The sequence below is a fragment of the Hydractinia symbiolongicarpus genome, chromosome 2 (assembly GCF_029227915.1).
Source record: "Hydractinia symbiolongicarpus strain clone_291-10 chromosome 2, HSymV2.1, whole genome shotgun sequence".
Taxonomy (NCBI): Eukaryota; Metazoa; Cnidaria; class Hydrozoa; order Anthoathecata; family Hydractiniidae; genus Hydractinia; species Hydractinia symbiolongicarpus.
The window spans coordinates 16,895,047-16,908,643 of NC_079876.1; the positions used below are offsets into that span (position 1 = coordinate 16,895,047).

The 13,597-nt window shown below is 33.0% G+C and overlaps 1 protein-coding gene across 6 annotated transcripts in view; it reads left to right on the forward strand.

The window, feature by feature from the left end:
* The window catches only part of LOC130629701 (uncharacterized), a 105,815-nt gene that overhangs the window by 86,842 nt on the left and 5,376 nt on the right, over positions 1-13,597 (forward strand). For 3 of the 6 annotated variants that reach the window (XM_057443013.1, XM_057443008.1, XM_057443012.1), the window contains exons 3-7: positions 6,153-7,812; positions 8,311-8,588; positions 9,058-11,632; positions 12,044-12,310; positions 12,409-12,440. In XM_057443013.1, coding sequence (XP_057298996.1) covers positions 6,164-7,812; positions 8,311-8,588; positions 9,058-11,632; positions 12,044-12,310; positions 12,409-12,440 — 4,801 coding nt within the window. In that variant the 5' untranslated portion in view covers positions 6,153-6,163. Of the gene's footprint in view, positions 1-187; positions 7,813-8,310; positions 8,589-9,057; positions 11,633-12,043; positions 12,311-12,408; positions 12,441-13,597 lie in introns of all 6 variants that reach the window. The other 3 variants (XM_057443010.1, XM_057443011.1, XM_057443009.1) reach the window with 3 other exon arrangements.

Sequence of the window (13,597 nt, forward strand, 5' to 3'; positions counted from 1 at the left end):
CTTTAAAGAAAATGCGGTGGTCTTATCAGATGAGCGTTTATTAAAAGAAAATACTGAAAGGACAAAACAATAAATTGAGAAAGAATTTAAATAAACGTAGCGAGCGTTTATCAAAAGCATTTTAGTAGGTTTCTCACAAAAAATTAAAAATAGGGGTGTACTAAAACGATAATTTTTTTAATAATAGGGAGAAGTGTGTTTGTGCTACAAAATATTACATATAAACAATTTCGTGGTCATATAGACGAAAGTAAAAAGAAGATAATTATAACCATGGATTTAATTAAAACCATGGATTTTGTTGTTTACGAAAGTAGAGCGATATGAACTTTGGACATATCATGTGAGGTAGACGAAAGTGATAGCGATAGGAGAATGAGAGTAATTAAATAAAAATAGACGTGTATTGATTTATTGACGTCAAATGTTAAAATGGAAATAAATAAAAGACATTAAAATACAATCGTGCATTTCAGCCTTTATGTAAGTTAAGCCAGTTCGACTTCCTAACCTCCTGACTAGGAGCAACCTCGTCCCCAGGGCATCTTGTATCTTTCTGACATCACTTTTTATTGTTTACTGAAACCTTCTTCGGTGAAGAGACTATTTAAAGCTAGTCCACGGATTTGTTTGCCCTTTTTACACCGCATTGCGTGTGTCTTGCTACTTGCCGTACTATTTTGCGTAACAGACAGACGTAGACGGGTATTAATAATATAGATTAGTCGTGGATGAAGCTATATATTCCATAAGTTTAAGTTTGTAATTATGTCTATGCAGAACGACCTTATTTGTAATTAGATATAATCATTAATAATATATAATTGCATGTTATTTTTGTATGTAAGAATATTTCTTTTACAAAAGCGACTATAAAAAACATTCCCCTAAAAACTTCCATTTACATTCTTGATTGGTTAGAACAAATCACGTTACAAAATTAAAGTCATTTCACTTGCTAGGAATTTCATTGTCTGCCAATTTAATCTTAATGGAGGGTTGTGTAACTACAATGAATGTAAATACTTTGTCACAAATTTATGTTGGGACATATTCACGTTGCCTATTTTGTTTAAATCTTTTTCATTGAATTAACAAACGTTTTAGGATAAGAAACAACAAATTAAAAAAAAATTCTGCACGTGGTTTCTTCCGCGGGTTTAAAAATTAGTACATTACTACGCTAGTTCTAGTCTGTCTGTAACAAGCAAAGTAGATGTGTTGTTTTTGATTAAAAAAATAGCCGTAGCAACATTTCACATTTGCCAATTTATATTGTTTAAATAACACTTGGGGCATGAAGAAAAAAATCCGGTAAATTCGGACTTGCTATGGATTCCAATTGTTTTGTCAAATGAAGAAATTATCTACAATTAAATCCATGATAAAATGTCTGTTCCGCCTGTAAGTGCAGTTTTGCAGACTTGATTCATCCGTGCTTCGTCGGCGTTCACCTCCGCATTAGTTAAGAACCGCATGGCTGGATTTCTTGTGTAAGACCTGGTTACCAACGACGAAGGGGTCAGGCAAAAGAGATTCATGTCTACGTAGTTCTTTTAACTAAGTCAGGAATCGGTGAATTAGCTAGGATGGTCAGGTTGGCTATGAATAGGCTTGCTGATGGATGAAAAGTGTTCGACCAAGACGGAAATCTATCGACGTTTTGTCCAATGAACGTTCTAAACGAGCTAAGGACATCTCCGAACAAACTGGAAATGTGGCGGGCATTTTGTCTGACGAGTCTCCAAAAATTATTTCGAAGGGTGCCATCGCACGTGTTTTACGCGTATGCCAAGGCATGCGCGTGCGATCGCACGCCTCTTCTGAAAAAGCCTGTTATTTTTAATTTACAATCAAATATTCTCGTCGTCAACTTAATTTGTGTGAGAAAAATCAATTTCAGGTATTTATTCACTTTCTTTGAAGCCAGTATACACCACCATTCGGACCTGGATATTCTCTACGTATCCTAGACACGACACAAGATGGTATCACCCGACGAACACCTTTTCCCAAGTGGTTATGAACAAACCAATAGAATTGGCGGTATGCCGCATATCGATAAGATCTAAAAATATCATCCTCAAAAAAGATTAGAAGCAAGAGTGCTAGCGACTTATTTGTTAGAAACTTCGTCCTTTTTTTTAAGTCTACGGCTTTCCTGATTGTGAAGAGCGACTATCGCTGTCCACAAAGTGTTGTTTAAAATCACAACAGCGTTGAAATCTTCGTGCTTTGTTATACATTTCTTCTCAAAAACACAACAGAAACCTTATACCCAGGCGCTCATTTATAATACAACCAAAAGAAAAATGTGAGGTCAAATTTTATAGGTAGCTTAGCTGGAAGTAATTTATAGTGTCCACCTCGTTACAGCATAAACAGTCAACAGCTATAGGCATCTTTTCGCACTTTTGCACATAGGCACCACTCACTGATCTGGTGTGTCTGCTTCATTGTCATTATAAGAGGGAATTTGTTGTTTGTTATTTGGTCGTTCTGGCTCAAACTGAAATTCAATTATGTTTACATTTCTGTTTGTGAACATAATTTATAATTGTAAAAAAATTCTATTGGAAATATCATTAACATTTTTTCGTTATTTCTCTAACTGCATGCGCCAATCTCTACACGGGGTAAATCAATGAATACGTCATTGCATAAATTGCGCATATTAATGTTTTTACCCAGTCCTTTTCCGCTTTCGAAGTTCAGTAAAGATGAGGATTGAGAATGGCATGGTCAAGTAAACAAATTCAGTTTAAACTTAAGCTGGATTTCCATCAGTGCGAGTTCTCTTCTGGCTTTTTTGACCCATTGATTTTTTTCGCACTGGTGGAAATTCCAGAGCGACACTTTTTTTTGCTCTTATCGCCCAATTTCAGTGCGATAGTTAGAGCGACAATTATCACAAAGTTTTAATATTTATCGCTCTGAGTTTTCGCCTGAAAGTGCAACTTCAACGAAATATCGAATGTCCTTTTAAAGAAATTGAATAGATTCTATTGAAGTGTAACTTCAGCACATGCTTACACGTGTTGAGCACAAGAAATAGTTTCATATGTGTTATGAAGCGAGCAGTGTTGTAAAACAAGTGTCATTAAATGGGAAAAACAAATAGGTGCAACTTAAAGGGAAGATGAGTACTTAGCAGAGGCTGTTCGAAATTTTATTATGTCTATACGGCAAAAGTTGCAAAGGAGTATCGAGAAAAAAGAACGAGTGGCAAATGCTTGGGGGAAAGAGGGTAAAGGGTAAAGTTTATCCTTTTTCGTCAGTTCAATGCGCTATATTTTTGCGCTGTTAAACCTTGAGCGTATTCAGCTTATTCTATTACTTAATTGGAAAAAATGTTTTTATATTCAACTGTTTTAAGGTTAAGCTTTTCAAAGATGGGACAACTTAAAAAAGATACAGCAAGGAAAGGAATAACCTAAAAAGGAAATTTGCATCGGGATCAAGTTTGGCTGACGTTAAATCGTGTGTCAAATTTTAAAGGAATACTCTTTTTTGTCTTGGCTTGATAAGTATTCAAATTAGAGACACTAAATCAAATATAACGGCTCCGGAGGATGAGGAGGATATTGATTCTTATTCGGAGGCGGCGGTTGAAATTATTTAAATAACAAGAATGACCCTACAACAAAATCACCAAGTTTGGCCAAGATGACAACTATTGCCCTCATTGTGCAATTTCACTTCTTAAAGCAGTTGATTATGCACTCCTTTCAATTCTCTTTCTCTATAAATTTGACGAACACGAGAAAATGGCGATTTTCTTCGTCTCTTTTTTTTACTATTAAGGCCACAGCTTCTTCTTTTTTCTGAACTGTCTGCCATCTTGAAATGCGTGTGTTCACATAAGAAAATTTCGCACAAATAATAATTTGAATAATAATTTGAAACTCATTTACAGCGTAGAACTCCTGTCGCACTAAAATTTTGTGTAATTTTAGAGCTATAGGAAGATTCGCTTTAATGGAAACCCACCTTTATGAGAGACAATTTCGGTTGTATTTAAAATACTTTTTTCTTTACTTTTCCATGTAACTAATATCAAGTTTTGATTTTTTACCGGGCAGTACCTTTATAACGCGTAAAAACCTTTTTGAAAAATTTTGCGCAACTTCGGTTTAAATAAGTCTAGTTTTGAATTTATTTTGCTTTATGATCATTTTTTATCATTTACCAGTCAGCTATTTCAGGTTAACTGTCTATAAGTTTTTTTTATCACAAATATTTATATGTGGTTTACTTGCGAAGGTTTATTTTAATCACATGCGTCATCTGTAAAGAGTACTCACCAGACCACAGACATTTGTGTCAACATTCTTTGATCTCTTTAATAAAACCCGTATTCTATTTGTCTGCTTGCGCGCGAGAAAAAAAGTCGTGTTGCGGAAACACGAAATGCGAACAGTATAATAATTATTAAATAGTATTATTGTAGTTTTATTTATTTTTCGAATTTTTATTAGACACCTTTTGAATTCTCATCAAATTTTGTGTTGGACGTGATAAAAAGGGAAAGTGAACAGAAATGTCTGCTTTTTGTCGATAACAGCGCTGGTTAATTAATCAAGTTTTGAATGTAGGTAATCCCCAGTTACCTAGGGTGGAGCAGCTGATGCCAGTTGCCTCTAAAAGATTTCCCTTTTTTAGCCTCACACTCAAAAGTGCAATGCAATGGCTTCGCTAATTTCATAACGGATTGACGGCAGTCTAAAAGGCTTTAACGTCGTGACGTAACGTCGATAAAGTTAACAAATTAGACATAACGGTTTTAGCGGCTTCAAAAGAAAATGAAAACAACCCATTCTTCTTATACACTGTCACCATTTTATGATAAAGGATTAAATAGTAAATTAGTTCTCTCGAAGTGTGGTTAGTACTACAAACTAGTCGTTATCCCGTGAAAAAATTCACAAGAATTCATCTGCCAGAAATATCCACGAAAATATTCCCGTCACCATTTGCAGCTACCATTTGACACAGTGAGTATCCTAATATAGACTAGTCGTTAACCCATAAAAAACACACGAGGTGTCCCGTCTTTAAGTTACACGTTACTTTGTGTGCCCGTAACACGATATGTTTTTTGCGACATGCATGCAGAATATGTCTGTTGTTAATTACACTTGTTGGCATTACGTGGAAAAATCCAAGAACCACCGGCGATTCAATATAACACCAAATATATTAATCATTTATTTATGATGCCATAATAATAGAATTTCATGACTAACTGTAGCGAATGCTGTGCTGAGATCAATAAGGTTTGATATATCTCTTGACTCAACTGAATGATTGCATGATCATTTGACTGGCCTGCCAAACAGCCAAATGTCTTATTATACTCGCACTTTGTCGGAATTTAAGTTTATGTATATTTTTAAGAGTCTTGGGCTGTTTTCCTTACTGATAACGTTGCTTAAATAGACTGTGGTAACACATGGGTGTTAAACACAATCTGGAGTATTTCCATTCAGACTGAAGAAGTAAAGAGGGGTAGAGTGGAGCAAAATTCGAAAACGGACTTCAAATTCCAATCTTATCTTTTGTTTTTTCAAACCAATCAAAAATCAGTTATACAAAACTTTAACCCGCAAAATTATATCTTAAAAACAAATTGGGACACTGTGAAGTCTTAAGTTGTAAAGAATTCGTTATATAGTCTCCCTTTCTCTAATATTATTGTAAGAGAAAGTAAAAAAATGTGATCTCACATCAGTTTTAAAAAGTTGTGATGAAAAACAAATAAAGCAATACGGTAAATTTAAAAATAGCCATTTTACAAATTGTTTATCGGTATACTACAACCTATATGCTGAATAATTAATTTAGTAGTATTAAAACTATGATTTGTTTCGTAGAAACAACGAACAAACGCACTAATAAACATTATATGTAGAAACAGAAGAAACGTTCTGTTAAGAGCATTTTTGAAGAAAGAACGTCAACGCGGGTGTGTTGTTGTTCTTTTAATTAATTGATCTAATGTTGCTACAGGACACAAAATAACAAATGCAATGTATCTCTATCGACTTTGTTGCGATAGGCGAATTTCCATGAACTTCTAGTAATTTTGTTGATAAACAGTATGAAAAACTTGTATTGATATTTCTTGAATTGAAATTGAAATTATCTTATAGATATTATAGTCATGGCAACGGCAGTACCTCCAACAGGATCTTCTCACCACGCATTGATCACTAACAATGAATATCAAATTAAATTGGTCACACTTCTCAATGAATGTTGTGACCACTTACGTGAAATTTTACATGATCCTGCCCGTGGCAACATGCCAAGGGATAAGAAACAATTATATCTGTCATTAAAACAATATAAGAAACATTTAAACCGTCTGAAAAGAGATCAGCTGGAAATCGTTTTTCCGCAAGATAAGGAAACAGATTCGGAATTGTTTGACATCACTATTTTATGTGACGTTCTAATTAATTGTTGTCACGGTATACAAGCACCAATTGGTGGGTGGAGGACCAGAAAACCGCAACCAAATGATTTCAGTGTCGGTGCTGACATCATTCGAATCAGAAATGAGCGCAATAATGTTATGCATGGAAGAGCAATGAGTTCAGCACAATATAATCAGCTATGGAATGCCATAGAAGGTATATTAAGAAGACTCGGATACGACATAACGAAAATTAAAGATTTGAAATCTGGTTGCTTGAATGACTTAGACTTATTTAAGATCGAAATTATGAAAGCAGATACTGAAATTTTAAATTTCAATGTTAACAATAATAAAGACAGTATTCAGCAAAACGAAGATGGCATTAAACAAAATCAAGATGACATCAAAGCAAATAAAGATAATATTCAGCAAAACGAAGATGGTATTAAACAAAATCAAGATGACATCAAAGCAAATAAAGACAGTATTCTGCAAAACAAAGATGGTATTAAACAAAATCAAGATGACATCAAAGCAAATAAAGACAGTATTCAGCAAAACGAAGATGGTATTAAACAAAATCAAGATGACATCAAAGCAAATAAAGACAATATTCAGCAAAACGAAGATGGTATTAAACAAAATCAAGATGACATCAAAGCAAATAAAGACAATATTCTGCAAAACGAAGATGGTATTAAACAAAATCAAGATGACATCAAAGCAAATAAAGACAGTATTCAGCAAAACGAAGATGGTATTGAACAAAATCAAGATGACATCAAAGCAAATAAAGACAGTATTCAGCAAAACGAAGATGGTATTGAACAAAATCAAGATGACATCAAAGCAAATAAAGACAGTATTCAGCAAAACGAAGATGGTATTGAACAAAATCAAGATGACATCAAAGCAAATAAAGACAATATTCAGCAAAACAAAGATGGTATTAAACAAAATCAAGATGACATCAAAGCAAATAAAGACAGTATTCAGCAAAACGAAGATGGTATTAAACAAAATCAAGATGACATCAAAGCAAATAAAGACAATATTCTGCAAAACGAAGATGGTATTAAACATAATCAAGGTGACATTAAAGCAAATAAAGACAATATTCTGCAAAACGAAGATGGTATTAAACATAATCAAGATGACATCAAAGCAAATGAAGACAATATTCAGCAAAACAAAGATGGTATTACACAAAATCAAGATGACATCAAAGCAAATAAAGACAATATTCAGCAAAACAAAGATGGTATTAAAGAGAATAAAGAGAATTATAATCGATTAGCAGCCGAAGTGGAAATAGTAAAGCAAACTATTTCTTCATCATCATGTGATCAGAAGAGTTCTCAGTTGGAAGAAACTATAAAAGAACAACCCAGGTGTGTAATTCTTTTTCTATATTGTTCTATCATTAAATTGATTCTGTCAACTCAACATAAAAGGCAAATATGGTAAAGTAAATAAATTACCATTCAATTAAATTCCACTTTATATTTGTGTAACTAAATAACTTTTGTGTAATGATTTCAATGCCCAGCGTGTCAAGTTAGTAGAGTCATCAGCAATAAGAGTCCAGGAGATTGAAATTATGACAGCAGCGATTGAAATACAAAAATGTAAAGTAAATAAAAACAAAGACAACAATAAGTAAAATCTATATAACTTAAAGAATGGACTTATATATATTCAAGTTGATGTAAGAAAACTCAAAACGGAGTTAGGAACATTCACAATGATTATGAAAGATTGAAAGACGGAATGGGAACAGTAAAGTCCTTTGTTGTCATCGTATCGTTCAAAAACTTGTCATTTAAACACTATTGACTTAGAAAAAAATTACGGTTCTATTCTAATTTATATTTTAATCCTTATTTTAGTTATATGCTACTAAAAAATTTTCAAGGAGATTTTGTAATAAAATTTGATGATGACTGCTTCAACTGGTCTGCACAAAGTATACAAACTATTATTACTAAAAATTTTACAAGACAATCAAAAGAACTTAATTTCGGCGACGATTATTTTGTAGAAGAAAAAGAAGGAAAACTATTACTGCTTATTTACAATCACAAATCTATCAATGCTGAATCTATCAATGGGTTATCCATTACGTTAGTTGACAGTGAAAGTAAAACTCATTTGATTTCAATTGAAGGTGAGTAAATTTAGATGATGTATTCTATCCAGAAAAAGTTCAAGGCGCTATTTTTCTTCGAAAAAATAAATAAGGAGTTGGAACAATGAAAATAAAAATAGAACACAAAAAATACATTACTAACTAATGTGGATGTGCACCAGGGCAGAGTAAAACAAGTTTGGAAAGCTATATTTACAAGCAAATGTAAGGGTTTATTTAAAATATTATTCGAACCATGAAAAACATTGTCAAGATTTTGTTAGAATAGCAATCATTTCAACGATGCAAGCCACTTACCTCGACAAAAGTTTTACTTTGGCTATGCGAACGCAAAAATATATAAAAATTATTGCAAAGATTCTTAAAAAATAACGTTTTGTAATCTACACCAAAACTTTGACGTCTCTAGCGCGTTGTTTTGTACATTACTTTGGATTAAAATTGGTTGTGTAGAAATGTTGCAAAGTAAAATAATTTTTTTAATTAGATATTGCACTGGTCCGAGCACATATGTGTACAACCAGCTATTTTGATGTTAGAACCCACAACAGTGGAAGAATATCTGAACAGATAAAATGCATTGTAGGAGCAGAAAGAGAAGAAACAAAAATTGAATTTATATGTGGTGGTAGCCTGCAAACAATGGAACCTAAGGAGTACGAAGCATTTGAAAGAGATTACATCCAGCGTTATTTCACCGTCAATGGTAAATGCATGGAAGAACCACTACAAATTCCACCCCCAATGCCAAAAGTCACACATTCATTATTCGCACAAAAGATAAAGGATGTTATAATCGAATTACAACATCGTTTGTTTACAATATTTACTCATTATAACACGAAGGAACATATTCGATTTCTAAAACTGGATAAAGAATTTTCTTTGAGTTTGGAAAGCACAATTACTGATAACAAAAGAATTCTACTTGTGTTGCCAAATTATATCGTCAACATTAGATACACAGAAACAACCGACGCAGTAAGAATACAAGATGAAGTCAAAGCGGGCGAAGAAGACTTGAAGGAGCTATCTATCATCACTAAAAAATATCTTAAAAAAGGTCACCTGACAATGGTTAATGTTGTAGCTGCACCACATTTCGAAGATATCGAAAATATCCACCTTTGTGTAGACTGCAACTTACTCTCCAAAAAAACTTTGGCTGAGGATAGAAATATAATGAAGTTCTTTTTAAATATTTTGCAAAGCTCACAAGTACAAAATAATGTTAAGGATAACAAGGAACGGTATATCAACATAGTTGGTAAAGTCATATGTTTTATGGCTACTAGAAAAGCACTCTATTCTGTTCCTTCACTCAGTAAAAACGTCCACGAACAAATAAGCTCGTTAATACTTTCTCCACAGCAACTCCGTCATTTATACAACAACACTTTAAAAAAAATTATAATCGGTCCTCTAGGTAGTGGTAAGACAGTGCTAGCTTTAGCACATTTGGAAATAGCTTACGAGCGCTCTGAGAATAGATCGATCATATACTATGTTATTTGGGACGGCAACACATTGCTGAAACGGGATATTGTCAATCATACTAAAAGGTTTAATTACAAAGCCGCTGTCGAAGTTGTTGTAAAGGATAATGTCGAGTTAGCTAAGGATTTGAAAATGAATGAAGTGCCAACACCATACCAGCTATTAGAGTCATTGGTTAAGAAACATGTTGACCAAAACCTGCATCTGATAATTGATGAATTAAATGGAGAGTTATTTAACAAGGAAGAATCATCTTTGCTCAAACACTATCTGGAGACTGAAGACAAATTAAATAAATCCTTCATCATTTTTTTCCCACAATCCATTGAGAAACATAGAACATTAATTTCACACCAAAGAGTCACAATACATGACAAGTACAAGTATGAAGAAACAGGAATGGAAGTATTAAAACTTACCAGAGCAATGAGAACAACCCGGATAATCTTTCAGTTTTTAAAGGCTTTTGAAAATGAAGTAGAACAAGACAAGGTAACAATGAAGCTTTTCGATCAGGAATCAAAAGATGGAATGTCCACCAAAACAAATATCGAAAAAATACTGAATTTCCTTTCCAAAATTTGGAAAAAACAACCACAACAGCGGCAAGAGCCACAACGGCGACAACAACAGCAGCAGCAGCAGCAACCACCACCACCACCACCACCACCACCACCACCACCAGAACAACAACAACAAGGAAAAACTACCAGTAGCAATGCCACGCCGATAATAAAAGGAGAAGAAGAAGTATTTGAAACACCAGTTGATATTGATGTCGTTGCAGCTTCCATGCAAGATGGGGATCTGTCGGGTAATGTTAGAATTGACACTTCATTAAAATTTAATACAGCGTATTCAATCGGTCATAATATCGAAGGAACAAAACCGTTATTGATACATCCGGGAAATACTCCAACAACAGACAAGGAGTTTATACCAATGTTAGCACTTGTTTTACAAGATGTATGTTTGCATCGTGCCACTAAACGTTTGTTCATCTATAACACAATACCTCAAAAAGCTATTTTTCATAGATTACTAAGATTATTAAAGATTGATTTTCTTCACTACGACAAGTACACTGACTGGAAAGTTTTAAATTGTGATGATATCATAGTTAAAAATCCCTTGCAGAGGCAAAATTATAACCTGCTCACTACTATTGAGGGAAGTCGTGGAGTTGAAGCAGCCGAATGCATCTGTATAATTAAAAGCAATGATTGCAAGTTAAAACATTTGACATTAGAAGCAATGTCCAGAGCGACACAAAATCTAGTCCTTGTTTCAACGTCCAACGTTTACCAATCAGGTACAGTAAAATCATCAACTGGTCATATCATCAGTAAACTGTTAACTGAACATCTGGTTGAATACAATCTAGAAGTCTCAAACGATGAAGATACGGAAATACCGTTCACAAAGTCTATGAAAAGTAACAATCAAATAGTTTTTAACATTAAACCACAATATTGGAAATTCAAAGAAATGATAAAAGATTTGGAACATGTTGGTTTTCAGGCAACGGATGAACGCCTAAATGCGCATGAGATCGTTATGAAAAAGTAAGTAAAATTTTTAAACAATAGAGAACAAATTCTCTTTTGAATAGTTCTTAAAAAAATTTAAATTCAGTGATTCATAATAAAGAATTGGATGGTAAGGGTTGTGTTATATTAAAATAAAAAACCCCCACAAAATGACTAAAGTGTGATCATTCGCAATCCTCTCTCCTTTCTTTTGTGAAATTTGTTCTAGAGAGGCAAAAAAATCACGACATATGTGTGAGGGCCTATTCTGTACTTAATAAAAACATTGTAAGAGTTTTCTGATGTTAAAAATGTTAACCTGCTGCTAAGCATGAAAATAAAAAAATTTATTAGACAAAATTTTGATCATCTTATAATTTATTTTATTAAGTAAAGTCATTAGTTTTGTTAAATAATATGATATAAATGCAATATTAATAATTTTAGCCTTTGTCCTCCTGGAAAAGTGAGCAATATAATTTGCTCATATTTGTCACGTAAATCATGCATATTGAGATGGCAAAAGGACGCTAATAAATACACCGTTAGAAGACAAGAAAGTAAAAATTCAACCTGGAATAACTTAGCAACTGACATTTCTTGCAATCAATACATCGTTGATGACATGGCAATTGGTGAAACGTGCAAGTTTTGTGTTGTTGCTAAAAATCATCTTGGTGTATCTGATGACAGCATTGTGTCTTATTGTCACGAGTAAGATTATATTCAAGTCCTATTAAAAACATTTTGTAGCCATGTGTTGAGAAGTATGTCATTCTTGAGGAATATTAAAATATGTTTAATTTTTTTAGACTTCCAAACGTTAAGGGTGTCCAATTTGAAGGTAAGAGAAATAGTTATCGTTATCAGCATATCTTAGACAAGAAAATCACCACGAGACTCTTTTTCAAAATTAAAAGACATATAAAAAACATTAGTGTGAAAAAATAGGCAGAAATAATTTCAGGAGTGTTGACTAATTGTGTGGTTTGGAGAAAGCAACATTTATTTTAAAATTTCGTTAAAAGTAGATGTTCAAAATCATGAAAATTTATAATTGTTGGTTATTTAATGTCGCTACCCATATTACAAGAATAAAATGATTCTGATTATTTGTTAAACATTTAATTTGTTTCAAAGTTATATTTACTGTACTTATACCATGGGAAACGCAAAGTCAACTTAATGACACTATTTTCTGAAACGAGTTTAGTCCTAGAACCTTTTAAGAAAAAATTTTTCGCTACTTTTTTTCATCTAGTGTTGCTTTTAAAACAGACCTTTACCAAAAACGTAAGAGGTTATTAGACGTTATTGACTTTTTTACAAAATTTTAACAACGTTTTGCTTCTTGGTCATATGACATTAATTAAGAAAAACTGAGTGTTATCAAGTTGAAATAAAGCTACTTTGCATATTGGTAATATATTTTTTAAAAGTGGGTTTCGCAGTACCAAAACACCAGAGCCGTTAAAATGTGGCGCGCTGCTGTTGCTGTTGTGTCATAGACCAAACTAAACTCGCTTAGTTTCTGTCATGATATTATTTATATTATTTTATGACAATGACTAAACAAATAATTGATAATAATAGGTATAAAATATTTTGAGAATGGAAAGTAACTCTGATCGACCACTTAAACTTGACATTTTCCTAAAATCTCTTATAAATTGCTGACATTTCGTATATATGAAGTCTATTTTTTCGATGAAGAAAATTATTAGTTTCAAGTTTTCCCAATTTCCTCATCAGGGAATGGGAACTTGTAAAATATATAAAAATGAGATACGATAATGTAAGTTATCGATTACATCATTGGAACGCTCCGATAAAAGTAGATAAATCTTTGTTAATAGCCCAATTTGGGTGCAAAAATGATACAAATGGGCTGCAATTTTCCTAATAACCCTAGTTTCCTAAAAACTCAAGTCTATTTTTTTATCTTTACTGAAGTAAATTCTATTTAATTTTTAACAGCTATCAGATCGCAGTAAACACTTT